This window comes from Contarinia nasturtii, unplaced genomic scaffold (genome assembly GCF_009176525.2).
Source record: "Contarinia nasturtii isolate CC-2019 unplaced genomic scaffold, AAFC_CNas_1.1 Cnas_scaffold_187, whole genome shotgun sequence".
Taxonomy (NCBI): Eukaryota; Metazoa; Arthropoda; class Insecta; order Diptera; family Cecidomyiidae; genus Contarinia; species Contarinia nasturtii.
This window is the reverse complement of record NW_022197544.1, coordinates 2,780,705-2,805,933: the sequence shown is the minus strand read 5'-3', so window position 1 is coordinate 2,805,933 and position 25,229 is coordinate 2,780,705. Positions and strand designations below refer to the sequence as shown.

The 25,229-nt window shown below is 33.8% G+C and overlaps 5 protein-coding genes across 10 annotated transcripts; 3 read left to right on the top strand and 2 right to left on the bottom strand.

Annotated features, from left to right (window-relative positions):
* Positions 1 to 211: 211 nt before the first annotated feature.
* Positions 212 to 2,593, top strand: LOC116352215 (ubiquitin-conjugating enzyme E2 J2). Of its 4 annotated transcripts, XM_031784625.1 has the most exons (3): positions 633 to 668; positions 836 to 915; positions 1,314 to 2,593. In XM_031784625.1, the coding sequence occupies exons 2-3, from the start codon at positions 898 to 900 to the stop codon at positions 2,130 to 2,132; spliced, it is 837 nt and encodes a 278-aa protein (XP_031640485.1). In that variant the 5' UTR covers positions 633 to 668; positions 836 to 897; the 3' UTR covers positions 2,133 to 2,593. The 4 variants fall into 4 exon arrangements, with proteins under 4 accessions (XP_031640487.1, XP_031640488.1, XP_031640485.1 ...); XM_031784627.1 differs by lacking the exons at positions 633 to 668; positions 836 to 915 and adding an exon at positions 212 to 384; XM_031784628.1 differs by lacking the exon at positions 836 to 915 and having other exon boundaries at positions 618 to 668.
* Positions 2,594 to 3,557: 964 nt separating this feature from the next.
* On the bottom strand, positions 3,558 to 6,749 carry LOC116352136 (succinate dehydrogenase [ubiquinone] flavoprotein subunit, mitochondrial). The gene is made up of 7 exons (XM_031784468.1): positions 6,448 to 6,749; positions 6,003 to 6,138; positions 5,820 to 5,924; positions 5,260 to 5,683; positions 4,242 to 5,168; positions 4,002 to 4,152; positions 3,558 to 3,928 (listed from the first exon to the last, which is right to left on the bottom strand). Exons 1-7 carry the CDS (start codon positions 6,499 to 6,501, stop codon positions 3,752 to 3,754), a joined length of 1,974 nt encoding a protein of 657 aa, XP_031640328.1. The 5' UTR covers positions 6,502 to 6,749; the 3' UTR covers positions 3,558 to 3,751.
* A 294-nt stretch (positions 6,750 to 7,043) lies between these two features.
* On the top strand, positions 7,044 to 10,477 carry LOC116352137 (porphobilinogen deaminase). The gene is made up of 5 exons (XM_031784469.1): positions 7,044 to 7,440; positions 8,109 to 8,245; positions 8,482 to 8,554; positions 8,632 to 8,901; positions 8,966 to 10,477. Exons 2-5 carry the CDS (start codon positions 8,135 to 8,137, stop codon positions 10,216 to 10,218), a joined length of 1,707 nt encoding a protein of 568 aa, XP_031640329.1. The 5' UTR covers positions 7,044 to 7,440; positions 8,109 to 8,134; the 3' UTR covers positions 10,219 to 10,477.
* Positions 10,478 to 11,277: 800 nt separating this feature from the next.
* Positions 11,278 to 12,414, bottom strand: LOC116336716 (40S ribosomal protein S12). Of its 2 annotated transcripts, none has more exons than XM_031760779.1 (5): positions 12,351 to 12,414; positions 12,210 to 12,241; positions 11,805 to 11,936; positions 11,522 to 11,726; positions 11,278 to 11,433 (listed from the first exon to the last, which is right to left on the bottom strand). In XM_031760779.1, the coding sequence occupies exons 2-5, from the start codon at positions 12,224 to 12,226 to the stop codon at positions 11,371 to 11,373; spliced, it is 417 nt and encodes a 138-aa protein (XP_031616639.1). In that variant the 5' UTR covers positions 12,227 to 12,241; positions 12,351 to 12,414; the 3' UTR covers positions 11,278 to 11,370. The 2 variants fall into 2 exon arrangements, with proteins under 2 accessions (XP_031616639.1, XP_031616640.1); XM_031760780.1 differs by lacking the exon at positions 12,351 to 12,414 and adding an exon at positions 12,324 to 12,347.
* Positions 12,415 to 13,217: 803 nt separating this feature from the next.
* Positions 13,218 to 25,025, top strand: LOC116336715 (serine-rich adhesin for platelets). Of its 2 annotated transcripts, XR_004200729.1 has the most exons (5): positions 13,218 to 18,347; positions 18,665 to 20,066; positions 20,198 to 20,333; positions 20,507 to 20,710; positions 22,651 to 22,759. XR_004200729.1 is itself a non-coding variant. In XM_031760778.1 (4 exons), exons 1-4 carry the CDS (start codon positions 15,996 to 15,998, stop codon positions 22,808 to 22,810), a joined length of 4,050 nt encoding a protein of 1,349 aa, XP_031616638.1. In that variant the 5' UTR covers positions 13,220 to 15,995; the 3' UTR covers positions 22,811 to 25,025. The 2 variants fall into 2 exon arrangements, 1 of the variants encoding a protein (XP_031616638.1); XM_031760778.1 differs by lacking the exon at positions 20,507 to 20,710 and having other exon boundaries at positions 13,220 to 18,347; positions 22,651 to 25,025.
* The last annotated feature ends 204 nt before the right edge of the window (positions 25,026 to 25,229 follow it).

The following is a 25,229-nucleotide window of genomic DNA, read 5'->3' as shown; positions in this document are numbered from 1 at the left end:
CAATGACACAATAAATATCGATAATATAGAGTCGACATCTTTTACGCTTTCATTTGATGAACCAAATGGAAAGAAATTTAGCGTAACATTTTAAGAATTTCATGTGTAATTCAATTGTTTTTGTAGCAAGTTTTTTTTTTTTTTCAAAAAAAATTACGTCATTTCGATCATATTCGAATTTGATTTTGAACAACTCTAATCCGCGAATGAAAATCAAAACAGCCGGTGACGACATCGTCCATCTCAGCGCTACAATGAATTTCTAGATCTTTGAATAATTCATAACATTTAATTTTTATTAAATGATTGTGTTTTTTTTTCTCTTTCTTTCCTTTCGGATATAAAATTGGTGGACAAACGTATAAACATCATGTCTATATGACGGTGCGTATATATTATTGCGAATCAAATGATTCACAGAGTCTCATGTCATTCACACACACTCTAACAAATCAACACAAACACATGTTCGATCGCTATAGCGGTGGAAAAGAGATAGATTTGGTTTGGCTCATGGTTGTGTGCGTTGAAAATCAAAACATACAAATTGTGACTGATACCAAGTATAAAATCAAATTACACACAAGTAATTTTCTTCATTATTCTGTACATTTTTTTTCCAGATGTGATAACTTTAATTAAAAGTAAATAAAATCGTCTGTAAATTGGTGTGTAAATAAATGGTTTTGTAAATGTTTTCGAAATATTTGTAAAACAATGACAGTAAATTTGTTGTTGAATGGTTGATGAAAGAAATTTCATCGATTGTAACAAAAGATTACGTCGTTAAAAAAAACAAAATTGTGATTCGTACTTTTTCGTTTCATTTCAATAGTAACAATATAGTCACAAAACTTAAAACGTCGACATTTGCGAATTTGTGTGAGTGTGTAGTGTATGAAGGGCAAATCAGCTGTAAGGATTTCATTTATTCTATCCATCATCATATTCAAATACATATAGTTCATATTGCGCGATCCGTCGAGCACACACACACAGTACACAGTACACATTTCATTATTATTGGTAGAAATAAAAATAAAAATATTAATCGTTTACGTGTCCATTTGAAAACTGATGTGTACATAAATGTCAAAACAGGTGACTAAAACAGAACACTGTTGGTCGCGCTCATTGCATATATTTTGCGTACAGACACAATTTCATGTGATTTATTTCATTTTGTCTGTTTAATTAAAAAAAGAAAAAACGAAAAATAGCGAAAATATTTTGTTTTCTTTTTTTGTAATTTCAACGGTGTTTGTTTGTATAAAACAAAAAGTTGACATTGAATTTGTTTTCATACGTTTCAGGTGGAAAGATTAAGCGAAATGGAAACGACAAAAAATGAAAACAACAATGCCAAAACAATAAAAAACGACAAGCCCACTAAACCGATCACGAAAACACAAGTGATGGGACGAAATCGCGGTGCTGTATTACGTTTGCAACAGGATTACATAAATTTAAACAAAGATCCAGTGCCGTACATACGTGCCGAACCATTACCATGGAACATTCTTGAATGGCATTATGTGATAAATGGCCCCGAAAATAGCCCATACTACGGCGGCATGTTTCATGGAAGCTTAGTATTTACACAGCAATATCCATTTAAGCCGCCATCGATTTATATGCGAACGCCAAACGGACGATTTCAAACGAATCGACGACTTTGTCTCAGCATATCGGATTATCATCCGGATGAATGGAATCCAGCCTGGAGTGTATCGAGCATTTTAACCGGTTTGCTTAGCTTTATGTTGGAGGAGAGTTCGGCATTGGGAACAATGGTTACATCGCGTAGAGAAAAACTTCAATTTGCATACGATTCATTGCAATACAATCTCAAGGATCATAATTTTACGACATTATTTCCCGATTTGTGCAAAGAAATCAAACAACGACTTGCGGAACGCGAATCAAACGAAGCCAAATTGAAAGCAGTCGCCGCATCAAATACAACGAATACCGATGAAACGACGGAAGATGTTGTAAATGGCATACGAAACCGAAGTTCAGCTGGAAACATTGATGATAATGGCGGTTTCCCACATATTATACTTATTATTTGCTTTTGCCTTGGCGCCCTCATCTTTCATCATGCTTACAATTTGGAGCAATTGAATTAGCCACATTTAGTATAAAAATTATAAAAAAGCAATTGAGTCGGGTTTTTTTGTTCGTTCGTTCGTTCATTCGTTTCAGTTCTCTTGAATTTAAAAGGAATTCGATAGTTTTTTTTTTTTTGCTTTCAATTGCTTTCTCAAACGAATGGATGGCATTGCAATTGGTCAATAAGCTTTAGCTATTCAATTAAATAGAAAAATGTGGAAATGGATTTTGAAACAAATGAAAAAAAGAGACTCGATAGGGATATAAACAAAGTATTCTTCAGAACATTTTGTCTGGAGGAAAAATCAAAGATATTTGTGCATTTTATGTTAAGAAATAATTTTGCATGGCTTAATTACCTTGAATCATTCTACTGTCAAATGGCAAAAAAAATCATATTTTTAAATGTATAAGAGAAATACAAAAAAAAAAAAACAGAGGAACAAATAAAGGAAAAATACAAGCACCTATTTACATACTTGCTTTTCGTTCTTATTTCTTTATCATTCACAGTGATAAGGATGAATATTTGCATACAGGAAATGTAAAGGCATTGTTATCAAAATAGAGAGAGAAAAAACCCTACAAATGCAACGTCGAGTGAACTGTTTCTTATTAATGTAATATAAACTATTGTTTCAATTTAGTTTACAGTGAATGGATCCGCGCTGTTTGTTTGCATCAGACACATTCATTAGGTACTTTTGCTTCAAAAAGATGAACATTTTCTCGTGATAGTTTAAATAGCAATTTTAACATTTGGATTTTTGTGAATTAAGGAAGAAAAACAATTATTGAAAGAGGTAAATTCAAATAAAATTCGATTGAAGATCTAAAACATATCTAATGTCCTGACAACATGTTTTGGAAGAAGCTGAAAAATTCTTTTAATCATCATTTTGTTTTTGCATTCGAATGAAATGTTAAGACTTTTGATATTCATCGTCGTCATAGTTTGCTTACGTGTTTCTTGTTGGAATATGCAATCTTAAATGTTTTCCAAACAAAATGAAGCTAACGGAAGTCACATTGTACTTTAATTCGAAAAATATTTTGTTCAATTGAAAAACAATGTGAAAGGAGATTTAGTAATATTCATTTGAGCGCAAAGAATAAGAAAAAATCATGATTCAAATAAAAAAATATGTGATATTTAAATATACAAATCAATTGGTATATTGTTTTACATTTCGGACAATTTCGTATGGAATTGTATCATGAAGCAAAAATATCATTTAATAAAAAACTGTAATAAATCATGTTCTAAAGAAATCCGTATTGTTTATTTGTTTACATTATAAACACGAAATAACATTAAAACAAATGTATGTATCAAGTTTAAACATATTTCCTCATTTCATCTTCAGCCACCAAATCGAAAAGGTATTTGTGTTGGGAATTATAAAATAAAATGGTAAAATAATAAAATGGAAACAAAAATCTTTGATGCAGTTGGAAACGAGTTTCGCTATTTATTGGACACAATTTTTTTTCTCGAAAAGTAAAACCAATTGGTCACTAGTTCTCTAGAAAATGTGATGCAGTTTTCATATTGGTTTGTAAAGAAAACAATATCAAAGAAAATGGAAAAGATCAAAAGTACATTAGCGGCAAATAAAATTTCGATTCAATTGTTTTAGTAAGAACGAATGGCTGGCGGCACCGTGTGCATTTCATCGTCGAGTGTCTTATCGATAACTGGCCTATATTTAATGTTAACATCTCCTGACTCATTAATCCAGGAAAGTGTGTGTTTGCGCCAATGTTCTTCGACCGGTTTCTTTTGTTGACCTTCAAGTGGTTTCGAATAGTCCTGCAAAAGAGAATGCCCAATGAAAATTAAAATAACATTGAAGCAAATTGTTTTAAAGCAAAATTCCACTTACGTATTCATCTATACGTATCTTAAAATCTTCACGAGCGTGTGCGCCACGAGATTCTTTACGATTTTCAGCACTGTATATAGTCATTAAAGCATTTAGCAAAAGATTTTGTAATTCTAATGTTTCAATTAAATCTGAATTCCAGACGAGCGATCTGTACAAAAGATAAAACACATCAAATAAAATTTATAATTCAAAATATTCAACAAAGTTCTTTGTTCTCTAAAACAATTGTGAACGTACTTGTCGGTAACTTTAACGTCAGCAAATTCTTTGAAAACTTCGGACATTTTCTTGCATCCCTCTTGAAGTACAGGCCCATCACGGAATACAGCAGCATGCGCTTGCATCGTTCGTTGCATTTTCAAACGCAATTCAGCCGTTGAAACGGTACCAGTTTTGTGCAACAAATGATCCAAATTGTCCACAGAAGATTCACCAGCGTTGTCAGGTAGTTCAGGTACTTTTTCTCCTGGCCTATGTTTAGCTGCAATTGTTTTAGCACAACCACGTCCAAATACAACCAAATCGAGCAATGAATTGGCACCCAATCGATTAGCACCATGCACCGAGGAACAACCAGCCTCACCGGCCGCATACAAACCCTCAATAATAACATCGTTTCCCTTGTTATCAGTGGTTAAACATTCACCTCTCCAATTTGTCGGCACACCACCCATATTATAATGTACAGTTGGTAAAACTGGAATTGGTTCACGTGTCACATCAACACCGGCAAAAATCATAGCTGTTTCTGAGATGCCGGGCAAACGTTGTGCCAATTGTTCAGCAGGTAAGTGATGCAATTGCAAATGTACATGATCGGCAAGTGGTCCAACGCCACGACCATCACGAATTTCCAATGTCATTGCACGCGAAACAACGTCACGTGATGCCAAATCTTTAGCAACTGGTGCATATCGTTCCATGAAACGTTCACCTTTTGCATTGACTAAGTAACCACCTTCACCGCGGCAACCTTCAGTTATTAAACATCCAGCCCCATAGATTCCAGTCGGATGGAATTGCACGAACTCCAGATCTTCGCATGGCAAATTTTGTCGAGCAACCATGGCTGTTCCGTCACCAGTACAGGTGTGAGCTGATGTACATGAGAAATATGCACGACCATAGCCGCCTGTCGCCAAAACTGTGCTGTTTGCTCGGAATCTGTGAAATCGAAAAATGTCAGATTTTATGTTTGCTTTTAAAAAACCATTTAATTAATTTTTATACATAAGAAATTCGTATATAAACTTACCGATGAATTGATCCATCTTCAAGACAGATAGCAATGACACCAACACATTTACCATTTTCCATCAATAAATCGAGAGCGAAATATTCAATGAAATAGTGACAGTCGTAGTTCAATGATTGACCGTACAATGTATGCAAGAGCGAGTGTCCAGTTCTGTCAGCCACAGCACAGCATCTATGTGCTTGTCCACCTTTACCATAATTGTAACTCTGACCACCGAATGCACGTTGATAAATTTTACCTTCTTTCGTACGTGAAAATGGCATACCATAGTTCTCCAATTCGATGACAGCCTTTGGTGCTTCACGGGTCATATAATGAATGGCATCTTGATCGCCAAGCCAATCGGATCCTTTCACTGTATCATAACAATGAAATTTCCAATCATCTGGTTCCATATTACCCAATGCAGCATTTATACCACCTAACAATTTAAAAAGGCACATTTGTTTCTATTTCACTTTCAAAAATTACGATTTCATGCACAAAATCAAAGCAGAAAAACTCCAACGAAAATAAGTGTAGGGGAAAAAATGTCAGAAAAAGTCCTGTATATTTACCCTGAGCAGCAATTGTGTGTGAACGAGTTGGGAACAATTTCGTGATGACGGCAGTTTTAAAGCCTTCAGCAACCAATCCAAAAGCAGCTCTCAAACCGGCACCGCCTATATAATCCCAATTTGGAAACGTAAAAAAGTTGAAACACTTTTATTCGAGAGAAAAAATGTTCACAATAAACATACCAGCACCAACAACGATTGCATCAAAAGCATGGTCAACAACTTTATACTCCTTGGAAATGGCATCATTTGAAACTTTTGCATTGTGTTGACCAGCAGAATAATGTAAACTCTTGGCACCGATTGCACTAGCATTGATCTGTTACAGAGAAAAATAAAAACATTAGGCAACACATTTATGCCATGTATTTAAAATCAATAATGAACAAATTAAAACTTTAAAAAATTTAACAACAATAAAGTCAAACCACACGAAATGATTGCTTTTTATCCAAATAAAAAAGACTCAAAATATAATTGAACGTAGAAAAAATCGCATCCGATTCGGTTACATAATGTGTGCACATAAGATAATCGTCGTATGATATGTAAGCACGATGAAACTTCCCGAAAACAAATCTATTGCACTGAAGTGAAATAAAATATATAATTTGGCTATGGTATTTACCATTGATTTAGCATTTTTGCTAAAAACGTGAGAAAATCGAATCAGAGCACTCATGATGGAATCACCTAATATCCGCACCAAGAGTTTATTTCAACAATTCACTGTTTAAATTTTTATAGAATAAAATGAATGTTTCCGTGTTTTATTATTTCACACTCGAATGTTGCTCGTATTTGTCACGCATAAGACTCTCTCACATTAGAATTTTCGTAGTTGTAACGCATACAATCACAGAAATATTGAGAATACAATGACAGTTTTAGAATAGAAATTCAGTTGAAATACCATCGACTGACAGTCAATAAGTGTGATATAAAAAATTCGGATATTATATACACATTGAGAACTGTGTATTGTCAAATGTCAAAGTTAACATACATATGTGTATCATCTGTAACTCGTGACAGACGGTCGAGCGCCAAACAAAACTCAAAATTTCAATTGCGCATTACTTTTTAACATTTTCTGGTTTTATCATGTTGACACTTTTTTTATGTGTGGAAATTTTGTATTGTTTATTTTCGGCGAATATGGTACAAAATGAAATAAATAAAAAACAATCATCAAGCAATTGCGGTCCAACACAAGTGAAATATGATTGAACGCACTTTTCGCATTCATTCGATTGCGTTTCCATTATGCGCAACGGAGTACCGTATAAACAACACATGATGGTTATAAAAGCATGCGTTACCGTGTCATGCGACCACATGAAATTGTAAAAGTTTATTCAGCTGAGAGTTCGTCGGTTGATCAATACGAAATAGGTGTACAGTGTGTGTGATAACGTTATGCCGTGTGAGTGTGCACGCGACGTGGTTACACAATTTAAAAAAAAAAGGCTCACATCGAATGTATCGGATCGATTGCACCAATTTTTCTATCAAATCGAAAAAAAGGAATAAAATAAATCGAATTAGGACATTCAACTAAGACTGAACCTTGTGAAGTGACAATTTTTCATTTACCAATTCTGTTTCACAAATAGAACAAGTGAGTATACACAGCGACTTCAAACGAAGAACTGATCACAACTGGTTGTTCAATTCTCGTCTCGATCAGACAAGACCTCGTCCGGTCATATTAAAAATGCATTAAGCCTAAAACATTAACACTTTAATTATCATAAATACTTTTTGTCATTCTTTCCTCAATCAATTCGTTACTACAGTCATTTCGTTATTGCAATCGAACACAAGTCAAATATTAAAATTACAACCAAAGGGGTGATGTGCTATTCAATTCATTTAAAACATATAAAATACAATTCAATTGACATCCACTTCAGTGTGCTTCCAGCACTTCATTATTGTTGATGTATGCGTGTGTGTGTGTGTGTCGTCAATGGCCAAATACACACAATCTCACACAGTCTTCGTGGTTCGTTTATGTTATGTACATTTTAGAAAGTATTCACTAATTGTCTAGTCATCTATTTTATGCCATTAATCGTACGGCAATCTCTTGAGCGTAAGACATTGTCATTTAACATTAAGACTTGTTTATGACTCTGGGTTAAATTTTTTTAACCATTAGTTATCATGCATACCTTGCACATATGAATTATCAAAAAACCACCATTTGCAACGCATACACTTTTTAAAATTAATATTGCACCTCGTTTATATAGATAAAGCAATAAGATTTTCATTTCCTAAAAGGTACATCGTGAGTGATATCATCAAAAATGAGCTCAACAGACAATTCAATAACAAGCAAAGATTTACAAGACAATAATGGTTCAAAAACGGACACCGCCGATTCGAAAGTGATACGAGTCGGCTCACGAAAAAGCGAAGTAAGTTCACAAATTCCATTCTTTTAGATTATCACTTGCAACTGCTTTGCAACAAATGTGATTTGTTCTTAAACCGGTTTCAAAACTATAAATAAAAAAATCTGCTTTATCACGACACATTTGCTTGTTTTGTAATATCATCAAGTGATTTAGTCATGCAATCGTGAAATTTGACTAAATAACCATTCATTTTAAGTTCAATTATTCATCATTTAATAATTCTGTATGATTTTCAGCTCGCCCTTGTACAAACCAGACATGTTATTTCGTTGCTTAAAAGCCTCTATCCTCAGCAAAAATTTGAAATACGTAAGTTAATTCGAGAAAATAAAATCAAGGTCTCTTTTCATAATTATTCGATAAAATTTCGTATTTTTTTCGTGTAGATAAAATGACAACTGTTGGCGATCGAGTGTTAAATATATCACTACCGAAAATTGGTGAAAAGTCTCTGTTTACAAAAGATTTGGAAGATGCGCTTAAAAATGGTACTGTTGATTTTGTTGTGCATTCACTAAAAGATTTACCAACCGCATTACCAGATGGTATGGCAATCGGTGCCGTGCTGAAGCGTGAAGATGCTCGAGATGCTTTGGTTTTGGCAAAACAACATGCAGGAAAATGTTTGAAGACATTACCACAAGGGTCTATCATTGGTAAAAACCTTATAAATTAAATGAAAAAAAAAATGGAATTAAATTCTTTGAAATCCAATTTCAGGCACGTCGTCGTTGCGTCGAACAGCGCAAATATCACGTTTGTATCCCCATTTGAAGGTGGAAGATATACGCGGTAATTTGAATACTCGTTTAGCAAAATTGGATGCAGAAGACTCAAAATATGCAGGAATCATATTGGCACAGGCTGGTCTTGTGCGCTTGAATTGGGAACATCGTATTACTCAAACGATTGAACCGAGTGAACTGTTGTATGCAGTGGGTCAAGGTGCTTTGGCGGTGGAATGTCGATCATCGGATACGAAAATCTTGGCGATGCTTCAAAAGTTGGTATGCCACGAAACGCAATGTCGCATTTTAGCCGAACGAAGTTTTCTAAAAACATTGGGCGGTGGTTGCAGTGCTCCAGTAGCGGTTGATTCTATTCTATCAAAACGAAAACATATTAATGACACTGAAATACGCTCAGACAATGAATATGAGCTTCGAATTATTGGTTCGGTTTGGAGTTTAAACGGAAAAACTCAAATTCAAGCAGAAACATCGTGCAATTTGAACATAAACACTCAAAAAGAATCGGAAGAAGTGGAAGAGGATGTAGTGCCAACCAAAAAGATGAAACTTTCCATTAATGTTGGAGACGATAATAATGAGCTTAGTGGTGATAATCCAAGTCCACCACAAATTGTTGATCATTCACAAATCAATTTTAATGCATCAAATTTATCGGATTCAAATCATAATCTTGATATTGCCGGACTATTGAATGTGCACAATGATGCATTTAAAAAGTGCCCATACTCATCATTAGTACAAAATAAAACCGATAAACAAAATCAAAACACTGATTCAAGTGGCGAACCATTGAAATGTCCATTGGATTTTTCCATCGGACAAGATGTAATGGGTCAGTGTCCGTATTTTGATTCGATCGAGAGTCTTACCAAAACGTCTAGCTCATGCGGCAGTTGTCCGTATAAAAGTGGCTGTGCCAGCAAAAATGATGCACCATCGAAGGAACATTGTACCAATACAAATGTGGATATTAAAAAATGTCCATTTTTATCAGCCACACCTAGCTCAAGTCAAACCACTACCTCAACGATAGATAATTTATCAAATGAAAATGAAATCAATGAACAACTATTTTGTGGACTTTATCCACATCGTTATTGGCCATTGGACGTATTCGAAAAATGCGAACAACTTGGCAAAGATTTAGCATCGAATTTAATTGAAAAGGGCGCATTAACAGTTATGGAGTGTGCTCAGAATGAAATTCGAAAAAAAGCCTGAGTTTTTTTTTGAGATTTTTTTATGTATTTATAAATAAGGGATTTACACAAAATTGGTAGAGGATTATTAGATTTTGGATATTGTCGGTGCACCATTTCCTTTCAAAAAGGAATTGAATTTTTGTGTTGACGGTGCTCATACCCATTTTATTCATGTTTCATTATATGAATGTTGCCTTTTCATATTTATATATGTTGTAAACATGAGACATTTTATTTAAATCATTCAATGGTCAAAAGCGTTATGGAAAATTGTAAAATTCAGCATTTTTATTTCAAATAAATTCGAATATTCTATTAGATGATGCTCTATGGATTTTTTTTATATATAAATTTAGTTGTTTTTTAATGATCACGAATTTTATAGCAAACTGTTAAATAAAAAGATAAAAAAGAACTGTTTAATTGTTTACGGGTCTTATTTAATCAAAATAAAAAAAAATATTTCCATTTTAGAATGATTTTTTTTTTCAAAGTAAAAATTGAAAAATCCGCTAAAAAATAAAAGTTTTAAAATTCATTTAAATTCTACGAATTCTCGAATCGTATGCGACGTTAGTTGTATAGTATTGACAAACCACGTGTATATCATAGTATGAAGTTTTGACATAAGTGTAAGCTTGGTCACAGGGTTGATCATGAATGCTTTCGGAACTTTTATTTGTCTGCATATTATCATTTTCCATCCAAATCAACTGCATTTTTTGCCAATGAATGTTTCCTGTCTAATTCTTATTCTACCAAATTTAGGCCCAAACATTGAATATCAAAATTAAAAGAATTTGTCCAACACGAGAGTAAACATAACCTCCGCAATGTTTATATATGAAGCACTTGAATGACTCTACAATACTTGCCTCTTGTGGTTCACGTGAAACTTATCTAAAAAAAAAAGCCGAATCAAAAAGTAAACGAAACTCGTGGATTAGTCTCAGGTAAGTAAATTTGTCTATAAATGACAAAATTTCGAAATATTTCAATCCAATCACACGATTTCATTCACAAAACTAATTGGTCACACAATCAATCATTGATTACACTTGAATAAAAAGACGTTGCGTATTTTTTGTCTCCTTTTTTCTCTTTCAAAACGGTTTTAATGAAGAAGTTACACACATGCCATTATTTCTAATGATCATAAAAAGATTGTGATTTAGCTTTGATTGCGGAGATGTTCCTTAACGACATCCAAAGCTGGAGTTTCTTCTCCAAAGTCCTGCAAACAAGATAAGAAAAACATAAATTAGATAAAGTAAATAAATAAGGCTTTCGATAATCGAATTTATCGTATATGATTCTCTTACCTTGATGACAACGACGGAGCAACCGCAAACCTTACGTGGTTTACCTTCTTTGTCGATTTTGCACAAACCGCTCCATTCGCCCAATTTTTTGTTTGAATCAACACGAATCAATGGAATTTGATGTTCGTTGCACAAAGCAGTGATCAATTTTTTGTATTGTGGCTCTTCGCAGCTTTCAGCCAAAATAGCTAAAACAGCTTGACGACTGTGGCACAAAGGACAAGATGTTAGTAGTGGACTCAATTGTGTCATCGTTTTGTAACGTTCAAGATGAATAACTTACATGTCAAGAGCTTTGCATGCTTGATGAATGCCACGTACCAAACCGTTGGCAATGAGGGCCTTCTTCAAAACTTCTTGCAAAGCTGTGTTAATGTCCATTGGGCCACCAGCAACTGGGGCAGCTGGAGTTTCACTGTAATGAAAACACATTGTTATTAAACAATAAGTATATAACCAAAAAAAATGTTTCGTTCATGATTCGTTTCGCGGGAAATATTTTTAATGGATATTTCATTCCACGCTGGAAAGTATTGTATTGTAAACATTTTTTTTTTAATTTTGGACTTTACATTCAGTCAACATTGTTCACAACAACAAATCCAAGCCGAATGGAACGAATGTTCATATCCAAACCAAAGTCGGAAGATTTTTATTTTTTGAAAAAATCACCAATAAATACACTTACACTTCAACGTCCGACATGTTTAATGAATTTGCCTGAAAACAAAGAATCGAAATATTGCAATTAATATAAGAATTAACCACGGATGATCAGGAATATTTGCGATTTTTTACGGACTTTAAAAAAATTCACTACGAGTCGTACCTTTGACAACAGGAAAAGAAAGAAAGAGGCACAAAGTGACAAGAACACACCGCTTAGTAATGGCGAACGAATGAAGCGAATTTATTTTTTTGCGGCGAATTTACAGCGCCATCAAATTGTCAAAGTACCGGTGCCATCTAGCGGTGTATCGTGACATCTATATTCGATTCTTTGTGGAAATTTAATCATTGCAAATTCCCTATTTCAACCATTTCGTATGAACATCTTTCTTAACACCTTTAAAAAATATAATTCTTTCCTCAACATTTCGTATCCGATTTTTTGTTACTAGACTCAAAATATTGAAATCCTACGAAAATCGAAAATTTTCTATAAATACACCGGCCTAATTTAACTTGAAATCATCACAGAAAACTATATTTCTTTTTTCTTTGCAGAATCCAAATTCCTTGTATTTTTTGATAGAAAATAGGTCACATTCCTCCTTTAAAAATAAAAGAAATACTATTTCGTTGAAAAAAAAAACTATTTTATTCAAATCAGAGCACATTCGTTTCAAATACGGCAATATGTTTTTTTCTGGTCATGTTCCAAATCTTTGATTTCGTCTAGTATTAGTGCATATAATTCGAATGAATCATCTTAGAATCGTAATGTGTGTTCTCCATTTTGGCCAATTTCGAGCGGTGCAGGTGCATTTGTTTGTAAAGTTTTGCATTTTGTTTGTTTTTTGTTCACCTTTTGTTGTTTGTTATTTGATTTTGAAATGGGTAAACGATTCACATGCATACATATAGCAAACAATCGCTAAATGTGAATTGCCGCACTAGTGTGCGTTACGCATCGTCTGTCAAAGTCAGTAGCAACAGCAGCAAGTGACTGTGGTTACAGTGTATCGTTCATCGTCGTCGAATTTGACGGCTTGCCCCAAAACGAATAAGAGATAGTCCCATTTAAGAAGAGAAACGCGCACAGTCCGTATCGTCAATATATATATATATATATATATATATATAATATATACATATGTAATAACATTTTGTAAAAATAGAAAGGGTTCAAAAATGGTAAAACAAATTGAAAAAGAAAAAAAATCGTGCATACAGTTACAATGATTGCGAATTTCAAATGCAAAACGCATCGCAATGACCAAATTAAGTAAACATAAACAAAGTTCATGGTATGCGTGTGTGTGTGCGGGTAACGCTAATGCATTGTGATGAAGAAGCAGAAAAAAAAATTCACACAAGGATAGAACTTTTGTCAGTGATAAAATAGATCTAGAATTAATCGTCAAATTTCTTGAAAAAGAAATTTTTTGATAGTGCTTTTAAAATTGCCAAAAGAAACCACAACAATTGTCTAAATAAATAAATCGAGAGAAGAAATACGAAAGAAACTCATATACAAAACAAAAGTCAGTCAGTCAATTCGATAAGTGCTCGGTTCAGTGATTTTATTGCATCGAAGTCACTCAAAAGTAAAATAATAACAATAGGCAATGTGACCAGAGAGGCACACTATAGAATAGTGTTTAAAAGAAAAACAGGGACAGATAAACCAACCGTGCACGAGATAGAGAGAGAGAGAAGTAAATTGAAAAATCATTGAGCGCAAAAATAGAATGGGGCTAAAATCGGAACTTCGAATGAACTATATCGAGCAATTGAAAATTTGCTTAATCGTATTTTGTCAAAAGTAAATTGTGTGTGACAAGAGAGTAGTAAACAGTAATTGCAAGACTGTGTCGCGAATAAAAACGACAATCACATATAGATACATAACACCGACTTGGAAAATCACAACAACTAGAGAAAAGAAACTTTTTAAAAAAAATCAACAACAACCACAGAAGTAAGTGTCGAAACGATTTTTCACCGTGCCGAGGCCTCGAATTGTGAGTGAACGATCGGAATTTTATGTGAAGCATAATTAAGACGAAGGAAAAACACACACACATACACACATATGACATTTAAACAAAGTACAAGAAAGAGAGAGAGAGAAAAAAAACACATAATTTCGGGTTGACACATCGGACAATGCACCAATACACACAGTAGCCAACAACAATATACACCTCAATAACACAAGGCAATTTATCTGTTTGCCAAACAGCATAATCATTAAGTAACTAAAAAGGAAAGACATACATACTTTTAAAATAAAAAAAAAAAACAAACTTAGTCCATTGTTGTTATTATTATCATAAATAGCAGAGTCGTTTTGTCGTTTAAATATATCGCTAATTTACATTTCACACACGATTACGGAATTGTGTAAATCTGAAAGAAGAAACAACGAGAGAAAGATCCGATCCATTTAGTTCCGACATTTATTGGTTCGCATGTGATTCCGTCAAATGAAACAAGATATTAAAAAAACGCAAATAGTTAATCGTCTCACTTGAATTGCTTGGGGGGACATAGGCAAAGATTGTCTTGCTATTGCTCTCTGTCTCATACATCAAAAGTTAAAAAAGGCAAACGTGTTTATATCCAAAATCATCATTCGGTTCGAAGCACATGAAAATACAGAAATATGAAATAAAATATAAAATAAAAAAGATATATTTTGTGTGAATGACATCACTGTGTGCACGGAAACACACCGCAACGACGACAACATCAACGACAACGACGACGGTGTATTATTGCGAAGAAAAGTGCTCATCATTTTGAGGACAACTCGTTTGTTGAATTGATTGTTTTGTGTGATGTGTAGATGACAACACGTATGTTATTTTTTTTTTTGTGTGACCAAACAAAATTAGTGACAATTAATTAGAGTCAAGTCATTTTTATTGCACATACGTAATTCAACTCCAATTCATTTGCGCGATACCATATAATAAATGTGGCATATTTTTTTTCTACGTCTCTTCTTCCCTTTTTGGTGTACATGAATTGTTGTGTGTGAATATATGTAGCTGCGGTTCTCATCCAATTCAATGCACGTTTGTGAGCTTAAAAGAAATAAAATAGAGAGAAAAAAATACCAACAAATAGCAACCTGTAAACGACCATTAAATAGATACTGTAGAGATAAATTTATCGAGAAACAAGACGAACATATTCGAGTTACACTGAATCGGCAAATGCGAAACAAAACCAGAGCAAAAGATGAATTACGGCTGCTGTGAATAGTGAATTTATTGCATTGAAAAGTGTTGATGACATTGATTACAAAGTGTGTGAGTACCCTTTTTTTTCATCAAGTCATCATCAAGTGACGAAGTGTGTGCTGAATACGAGAACTCATGGAACTTTCAATTGTTACCTTGCACTTTGCAAACTGATCGCGCGCTGTCAGATTATTCGGGTCTGAGTGTATGTGTATGCGGCACGTTTGTGTGTGCGAGTGAATTTGGTATGCGAAACAAGCAAACGATATACATGCATACCATTGAAAATACCTTTTGTTTCGTATTTTTATTTTCAATTGTTCACTTGTTTCTTGTATGATACGTTTTTTCTGCTGCTCTCTCCCTCTCTTATCGCTTGGCAATGAAATAAACTCGAATTGAACTCGAAGATAGCACACATATTTTGAGTGCAGCGAAAGCAATTAATGTTGATGTGAATCGGATCAAACTACTGCTTTGATTTCATGTAAGAAATAGATTTTCCCAAAAAAAAAAAAACAAACAAACACGAATCACGAATAACAAATAATAATTGTAAAATGGATGAAACAAGTGCGGGCATTCAGCAAATATCTAAAAATGATAATAATAAAGCGATTGAAGTCGGTTGTGGTGTTAAGTGCGAGCCAACTAGCACCGCTATGGCTGACATTGAAAATCAATCGGAGAAATATGATATTTCACCGGAAAATTTGGAAAAAAGTAGCTATGATAATACACCAAATGATGATTTATCAACAACCAGTGTTAGTGGAATGACAACAACCACAACAAACAACGAAACAACCAGCTCAAATTCAATAGCCGATGATAAATGCAACAAATCAATGGACAATAAAATTGAAACCGCCAAAAATAAAAATGCCGCCGGATTTGCATTTACAATTGATTTTAATGATGGTAAAACGGTGGACAATCGTAAAAAAAAAGAGATTGCCGAACGTTTTCAACATCGACAACAGCAACAACAAGAACAGCGTCGACATCGACGAGGTGTATCATTATCAAAATTAGATGAATCAAGAAAGTCGTCAACATCGTTAAACAATATGGATAATTGTCAATTATCGGTCGATGATTCAAATGTTTCAACAACAACGACAAAAACGACGGCAATGGCCACAAAACCACCATTCAAGCAACGCATTAACAACAAGCAACCAATTGCCAATGATGATACAAAAAGTGATGAAAAATGTGATACAAAAGTTGTGCTACGACGGCCACGGCCAGCGGCTGTTCAAACACAAAACTGCAAAGACTCATCGAAACGGCATAGTTGGAGTCCACGATCAAGTTTAAATTATGAAAAGATACCGCAGATGCCTCAAGATTCAAATCCAAAAGATGAACCAACAAAATTCATTGATAGCACCGTGAATGCCAATACCACAACAGCCACTACCATCTCCACCACCGTCATTAACCATTCAAGCGGTTTTCAACCAAAATCAACGATTTTACAGCGTGCTTTGGAAGGTAATAACAATAATAATAATTCCATGCGGCCAATGACAAACATAAATAGTTCAAAATCAAAAGTGGTAACCGGTTCGGTGAAAAAAGCGACAACAACGATTAGAGATCATGTTGTAACGGCACCACTGGAATACGTACGAAATTCAGATGACGAAGGATCGATCGGTGAGGCAAGTCAAGCCACCTACACACTTGACGGTGACAATTATACCGAAGAAGAAAAGGAGCGCATGAGCATTGACAAATTAGGAAAGAGAAATTTTGATTTGTCTATTGATTCAAGATCAAGGCAAAATGACCTCAGCAAAAATTATTCGTCGGCTTTAAAAAATGCGCTGCACCATTCATCACGTAACGACATAAAAATGGATATAAAACAACACAATAATAAACGCGGTTCTATCGGTGCTGTCGAACGTGATCAATTAACAAAAGCGTCATCAAAATCATCGGCCAAGTCCTATTTAGATAAGATTAAAACACGTGTCAAGACAATTGGCGATCGTACATTTCACAAGAACAGTGGCAAATCGATAACAACAATCACACCGCCACTACAAACACCAGCACCAGCAGCAACAACAACAACCAACGAGAAATTAATGAATTTACAAGTGGTGCGTACAGACGATTCGTCGCCCATTGACACAGATCATGGTGTATTTACAAGTATAACAGCATGTGGTGTTCTAAATAAACATTATCAAGATAATAATAATATGTCAGCGAGCGGAAATCGCAAACAAAGTCTGACCAAATTTCAAATCGATAGTTCGGAATATATTCAACCGAAAGTTGATGATACACTCATGACTTCATATACGGATTATGAGAAAGCCAAACACAATGAATACAAATTAAATATTTTTTCAACTGTTTCATCGTACACATCGTCTGGGACATCGCCCGTTCATACCGACGATGATAATTTAAGCGTTGAATGTGTTGATGATAAACCAATTACAATAAAAACCGCACCAACGAAAAACGATTGGATTCAAGAATGGGCGAAAAATGCACGGCGTCGCAATAATTTGTTGGCCAGTTCAGCAACGGCATCGCCAAAAATACAACATTATTCTAAAACCGGTTCGCAGCGACCACACTTAGCACATTTACATGGAAAAGATGATGATCGGATGTCACAAAGTTATGACACATATTTTAATCATAGCGAACAATTTGGTGATGATGTAATCGAAAATAGCAGCGATGAGTGTACAGCGCACACATCACGATCCATCGGACGAACCAAAACAATGAACGCAAAGACTGAATTTGGTGATCAAAAATCATCACCTAATAATGTGCTTCGACCACCAATTAGCCCAACTAAAATACCATCACCAATGCATACACAGTTACGGGCAAGAAGTTCGAGCGCCAATAGAAGCTTTCGCAATAGCAATGCAGTAAGTTTGTTTTGGATCTTTTTTTTTCTCCTTTTTATCTGTGCTTATATCGACAGAACTCTTATTGGCTTATTCACACCTGAATACAAGAAAAGTGGTTTTCTCTTTAAAAAGAAATCCCATAATAGAACATTGCTGTTAGTTTGAAGAAACATCGATTTTTCGAAAGAAATAGAATGTTCTGAAGAAAAAAAAGAGCATAGAATATTACAATACATTTTGTATATTATAATTACATAATTTTCTTTTTCTGCAATCAAAATTTGTTGACATTTAAAAAATCACCTTTTTCTTTCCCTTTCCTCCCAACTTAACAGGATCTCGAAAATCTTGACACCGAAATGTACTTAGAAAAAACAGCCGCAGCAATATCTTCGCTGCAAAAAATTCACCGAAAGAATAACTCACCGCAAAGTCCATTAAGTCCAATGCGAAAAGCAGCGCCAACAGAATTTACCACCGCCACTGTAATGTCGGCACGCAATAATTACGAAAAATCGGTTAACTTACGTCCGTTGCATTTACACAAACGCAATTTATCGCTAGATATTTCGCATAATGCAACAACAAAACTAAATAATAAAAATCACGAATTCTACGATTCAAATGGAATGTTAAATGCACAGGAATTGAAAGAGCAGCTTAACAAACGACACATTCGTCACAACTCCTATGAAAATAAGCAAATTCAATTGCCCAATTCAAAGCATACGAATATCGATCAAACAATGTCACGTGTAAAACTTATCGAACAACAACGTTTGCTAAATAATTACTTTGGTGATTCGGAACATGCGCGTCGCGCAAGCTGCGGTGATAATACAATGGGATCACCAATACGCCGTTCAAGTTCATTTTGCAATCGAAATATTGTAAATATAATGCCAACGAAAGCAACCACACCGACAGCTACGAAAAAGCTAATGAATCGCATTAATTTGGCCACAAATAATAATGCACTACAGAAATCGGCCAGTAGTTCAAGTTTCAAGAAATTGACCGCGTCAGCAACGTTCCCACAACAATACAATCAAAATGAAAATGAAACATATTATATAAATGGTCGCGATAATTTGCATACCGATCGTGATGAACTGATTTATTCGTCCGATGAATCGATGGACGATGCAAACAGTATGACTGGTGATAGTGGCCGCTATGAATCAGATCGACAACAATCCGAACCACCAATTTCACATACACGATATAATAAGGCGTTTCTCATGCGAATGGAACAAAATAAACAAATTGCGAGCGGCGGAGGTGGCGGCAGCGGCGGCGGTGTTGGAGGCGGAAATAAAGGTGTGGTTGCATGTCCAAATACACCAGAAATGCCAAGACGGGCCAGCAATCAAAGGGCATCATTCCGTGATCCAACTTCAATGCCACGCGATTCAAGCTTATCACGAATGAAACAGGACCTACCAAATTTACAAACAACGAAAAAAGCACTCACACAAACCGCATCGAAAGATAGCAGCAGCAGCACAAGCAGTCTCAATAAACGAGTTCTTCCAAAGTACATGGACATATCGAAGTACAAGCCGGTACAAGGCCAATCCTTTTTGAAGCGTGACGAATCGAAGAGCACATTAATCAATCGCAATGAAATTCGTAAGAGTCCCAGTGCAATTGGTCTAAGCAAAGGTGATCCAATGCGGACAAGTGGTCGCGTTAAATCGGCTGGAGCTAAACCCAGCACACCTATTATTTCGAAAGGTAAAGACCACAGTATTGATTCGAATCGATTTTCTTTAAGAATGAAACGTTTTTTTTCTCGTTCTTTTAAATCCTTCTTCTTTCATGCCTTGTTTAACTAGTGCTCACGACGTTCTCTTAATCCTTTTCAGATTCCAAGGCTCGCGAGCAAGAGTTAGCAATGTGGCGACGACGTGCCACATACGATCCGATGAAGGCTGCGGCAGAAGGACGCAAAAAACAAGAAGAAGCCAAGAAAGTGGCACAGTCAAGTAAATTCAGCGATAGGTAGGTATCTGCATACCATCAATATCTACTATTTTCCCCATCTTTTTTATAAAAGCAGCCCTTCGACAATTTGAGATTGAAAAAAATCTGCACCAAATATCAAAATTATTTTGTGTTCAAAACAATATTAATTTCGTAATTTTATTTTAAATTTTCTCTCCGCTGAAACAAAGTTGAAGACGATGATGAGGCTGAACAATATAATAAATCGAGACAAACAAACAATCTGTATGTCATAGGCCAAAAGAAAACCAAACGCAAAATTGCGCGAGCAAAACTAGCGAATTTATTTTTAAAATAAAATACCAAAGAAATGAATAAAATGTTGGCAATGCCACACAAGTACGAATATGCCAAGCAAACGAATCACATAAACGGTAATCATGGAAATACTCTACCGCTTTCTTTCAGTAAAAACAGTGTTTTTTTTTTCATGTATTCGTTGCTACTTTTATATTTTATATATTCATGTTTGCTTTTGTGTCGTGTGCAAAAAAAAAGTCCATTTGTATTCAAATGGAAAAGTCAATAATCGCAAGAAAAAAAAATCGCACATTCCATCTCATCAATGCTTTTGGCAAGCTCTATTTGTTGAAGAAAACAAGACAACAACGTATCAACCGGCTTTCTTGCGATTACACTAATTTATTTTGCGTTCATTTTTTATGTGTTTCATTAAATTTCGCTCTTTTATCCATTTTTCATTGTTCCGTTTAAATTTATTTCAATCAATTTTCTATATTTGGCCGATTTGTTTGCTTTTCAAAAAAAAAAGAATTGATTTTTTTTTTTCTCATTTATTAATGCGATTGAGTCATTTCATCGAGTTGATTTGCCAATTTAGGGAGTGTTTTATATATGGTGTTTCTTTGGCATTATAGCACATTTTTGAACAACTTAATCTTTTGGTCACACTGTGTGTGTGCTCAATTGAATTTTTTTCTTATTTGTGTGTTTAGCTTTGAATCAATTGAGTGATGTTCTTATTAGAAATTTCAATTAGAATTGGTTCTTTTTCTCCAAAAAACACGATTTTTAGTGATAAATTTGAATTTGGTATTTCGAGTGGAGATGAATAGAGTACTAAATAGAGGCTATACAATTGTTTTAAATTAGCATTTCAACTGTTTTACTTCAAATTTCGTTTGCATTTTTGTTCAGAGATTTAAAACAAAATGAAATTTACTAATTGAATTAATTGTGATCCGAGTGGTTTTACATATTAACATTTATTTTTGAACTAAAAATGGTTTTTCTTCTTTTTTGAGTAATATACTAATTTTGTAAAAAAAAATTGAGATTTGAAATACTCTAAAGCAACTTCTTCCATATGACAAATCATTCAAACAAACTTTAATCGGGTTGTTTGAAAGGTGGAATTTTCAAGATTTTAGAGATAAATTTTGCAATTATTTTCACTGGCGTGCTCACTTTTTGTGCAATCATTTCAAAAGAAGTCATATCTCACAAACAATACCAGATTTGTATAAGGCAAAAATAATGTATGACAATCGATGCAATTCACATTTTTAATGCAATTTACTCAATGATATCTAAATGTTTCAACACTCGCACTGAACACACATACCCACTATCATGCTATACACTTTACATATTCTTCTGCAATTGTTGCACGACTAAATACCAAAAATGTACTTGTGACAAATCTAACCGTCTTTGTATACTGTGATCGGATGAAATTACCACCGAAAGAAATCAAAGCTCAAAAATGAATGAATTGATTTCTTTTACACACCACTAATAAATGTGTGTTCTTCCACAAATTCGCCAACCATTTTTTTATAAATAGAATAATATTTAGCTAATTGCAGTAACCAGACCATATACTGAGCATAGATATTTATCCGAAATATTTTGTGGGAAACCGATAACTAACGCAGCAGTCCATGCATTATTGCTCCTTCTAAACAAAGTGTGTGTGAGACTCGAATTGGCGTGTGTACCTTAAACACAATACGATGGAAGGCTATATACTCACACAAAGATGCTCGTCGTAAGCATGAACGTCGATCTGTGCATTATTACTCCTTCAAACGAATTGTTTTTAAGTCAAACACCTCGATTCAAGTCTTGTACACAGTTCGTTTAGAAGATCGGATACTCACAAAATATTTTGGATAAATATCTATGCTCAGTATATGGTCTGGCAGTAACTAACCGCATTAGTATATATAGCTGTGAGAGCCGAGTACTTTACCCTTTTTTATTTTTATTTTATCTGAAAATTAATGAAAATCTGTGCTTTTTTTTGTCTCTATTTTTGGCATTTCTCCCAATTTTGGATTTTGATGAGCAGCAGTGCGGTACTTCGATCGCAATCGTTTCACAGTGGCGTTGGGCAATTTAATAATCTCCAACTGCGGCAGCAATTTAGCGAGGATAGCTTTAATAAGAACCGTTGGACTGTGATGTCAACCGAATCAAGTGACGAGGAAGAATTTGGCGAAAACGCATAAAATACAACATAGATAACTAGTAATATCAACAAATATTGAAGTAAAATGGGAATGCGCCCAGATCATTGAAGCGAGAACCATTTTTTCCGGCTCATTTCAAATCATTATGTTAATTGTCATATTTCTTAAGTTGTTTTTTTTTCTCTCTTGCGCTGTAACACTTATGAACATTGACGTTTGTTTTCCTTTTGATTAGTTCAAAAACCGGTTCGGTTAGATGTAGGAAAGAGAAAAGGAATATTTAAAACGTAATTCGTTATTCGTTGTGAAAATATTTTGTAGAAGAACATTAGCGATGTAAGTGAAAATGAATTTTATCGCGCGTATGCGTAAATCACAAGCTATTTTTTTGTGGAAATGATTGTATTTAATTAGGACTGTTTTAGATGAATTGCAACATTTTCATTAAGTAAGTGCGACAAATGTCCATTTTATTTCGAAACTCAAATGTGAGTTTCACGGCTGTTAGTATATTATTTTTTGTTGTTGTGGAGATGCAATATTTATGTGACTCATTTTTAAAGAAAATGCACCACCACGACAGAAATTGTAAGAAAACAAGATTTCTTCATTTTGTCAATTTCCCGATTCAATTTTTTATGAGTTCTTTTCTCTCACACGTTTAATAATAAAATTACCAAAATTAATTTGCATTCAGTTTCTTAGAAACACATTTTTATTTCTACAATCTCGTAGATTATATATCGGATTTACTGGAAGTAATGTGTAATAATTTGAATATAAGGCTTAATTTCTCATAATGATTAGACTTACAGTTTAAGAGTGATGATCGCAGTATAGATCCACTAGTGCTACGAAATTAAAAACCGTCCTTTTTCTTTTCGTTTTTTTTTTTTAATTCTATTGAACATTTCAATTTATTTATCGTATGAAATTGTGAGAAATTCAAATCATTACATCATTGGAAATTTATTGAAATAATTCGAAAATCACATGTCACATGTGAATGTGTGTATATTATTTAAATTGCTATATATATGTAGGCGAAAGAGTACGCTCTTAAAACGATTTATTGGATTTTTAATTTGAAATTGTATTTGAAACAAAAACGAAACAATACGATTACATTCTAAGTTTGAATATAAATGCGGTGGAGAATGGAAATGAAAAAAAAAACAGCAATATCCAAACATGGCACTAAATTTTTATCAATAAAATGAGAAAGAGAAAATAATAACAAAAATCAAAATTTGGTCGTATTGAAATCACAAATTCTCAATTATTTGGAGATAGAGTGATGCAAAACATTATTTATGTTGGTACCAAAAAATGAATGCTTTTCATCGGCAACAACAAAATTTATTCTTATTCGGTCTTGTGCAATAAATTCAGATTCGAATGTTAACACTTACATTTAATATAACAAAATTTCAAAAATTTGATTTAAAAAAATGTTTATTTAAACCATGTTTTATTCCATTAAATAAGGCAACAACATTTCAACACATCCATTTGTCCATAAATGATATATTTTCAAGTGTATCAAAATCATAAACAACAGAACATAATTTTCACATTATTTTAATTTTTGTTTTCTAAGCGATATTTTCTCCGAGCCAAGTCTTGTGATTCAATTCGGCTATAGCAATTTTTTTATTGTTCTATAAGAACATCAATTATTCCTATAGTAAGTGAACATGGAAATTTGCGTGGCAATTTTTAATTTAATTCAGAAATTTTACAGTTTTTTGATAGAGTAAAATATAGCCTATTTTCAAAGTTCTCTAATTCTCAAAGATTTAGTCTAAAACAAAGTCGCTGGAAAATATAATCAAGAAATGAAGATCTATTTATAATTTTCATTATAAAAAACAAAAGAATTTTATCGAATTTTCATGTCATTCTTATTCAATTATTCAAGTCACTGCAATAGGTCTATCCAATATGTGTATCATCATATTTATTTTGATTCAAGTTTTTTAAGAGTAAAATTGAAGTATTTCGACTATTATACATTATTTTCATTTTTATTACCTATTTTAGTCGCAGCAATTACTAGAATTATAATATAAAACATGCGCAAGATTTAACTGTAAAGAACTTACAGAAAATTATTATTATTGCGGATTTATCTCTGTTCTTCCCCGATTCAATGGAAAAAGCATCCGTTATTTAATGCAACGGACAGAGTCAGAAAACTTAAGAAAAATAAAACGAAGCAATGAATAAAAAAGAGCCCTTGATAAAAATGAACAAAAAACTGACTTTAATTTATTATTATTATATCACATAACGGATACTTACAGTACTGCTCAAAAATATTAGAACAAAAAAGAAAAAAATACATTTTTTGATATATTTGTATCATTTATTAACAAACATTTGTTTATTTGCATTAATTTTATACGTTTAACGTGGCTATACAATTACAAAAATTAAAGCAAATAAACGAAGGTTT

Bases quoted from the DNA above. Each gene is read 5' to 3' on its own strand.
- LOC116352136 (XM_031784468.1), bottom strand. From the start codon at position 6,501: ATGAGTGCTCTGATTCGATTTTCTCACGTTTTTAGCAAAAATGCTAAA. The intron at 5,684-5,819 runs GTAAATATACAG...TTAAATTGTTAG, and splicing joins ACACACAATTGCTGCTCAGG to GTGGTATAAATGCTGCATTG. The intron at 4,153-4,241 runs GTACGTTCACAA...TCTTTTGTACAG, and splicing joins GACGTTAAAGTTACCGACAA to ATCGCTCGTCTGGAATTCAG.
- LOC116352137 (XM_031784469.1), top strand. From the start codon at position 8,135: ATGAGCTCAACAGACAATTCAATAACAAGCAAAGATTTACAAGACAAT. The intron at 8,246-8,481 runs GTAAGTTCACAA...TATGATTTTCAG, and splicing joins TCGGCTCACGAAAAAGCGAA to CTCGCCCTTGTACAAACCAG. The intron at 8,902-8,965 runs GTAAAAACCTTA...ATCCAATTTCAG, and splicing joins ACCACAAGGGTCTATCATTG to GCACGTCGTCGTTGCGTCGA.
- LOC116336716 (XM_031760779.1), bottom strand. The intron at 11,727-11,804 runs GTAAGTTATTCA...TTTGTGCCACAG, and splicing joins GCATGCAAAGCTCTTGACAT to TCGTCAAGCTGTTTTAGCTA. The intron at 11,434-11,521 runs GTAAGAGAATCA...TCTTGTTTGCAG, and splicing joins GCTCCGTCGTTGTCATCAAG to GACTTTGGAGAAGAAACTCC.
- LOC116336715 (XM_031760778.1), top strand. From the start codon at position 15,996: ATGGATGAAACAAGTGCGGGCATTCAGCAAATATCTAAAAATGATAAT. The intron at 20,067-20,197 runs GTAAAGACCACA...AATCCTTTTCAG, and splicing joins CACACCTATTATTTCGAAAG to ATTCCAAGGCTCGCGAGCAA. The intron at 20,334-22,650 runs GTAGGTATCTGC...TTTGATGAGCAG, and splicing joins TCAAGTAAATTCAGCGATAG to CAGTGCGGTACTTCGATCGC.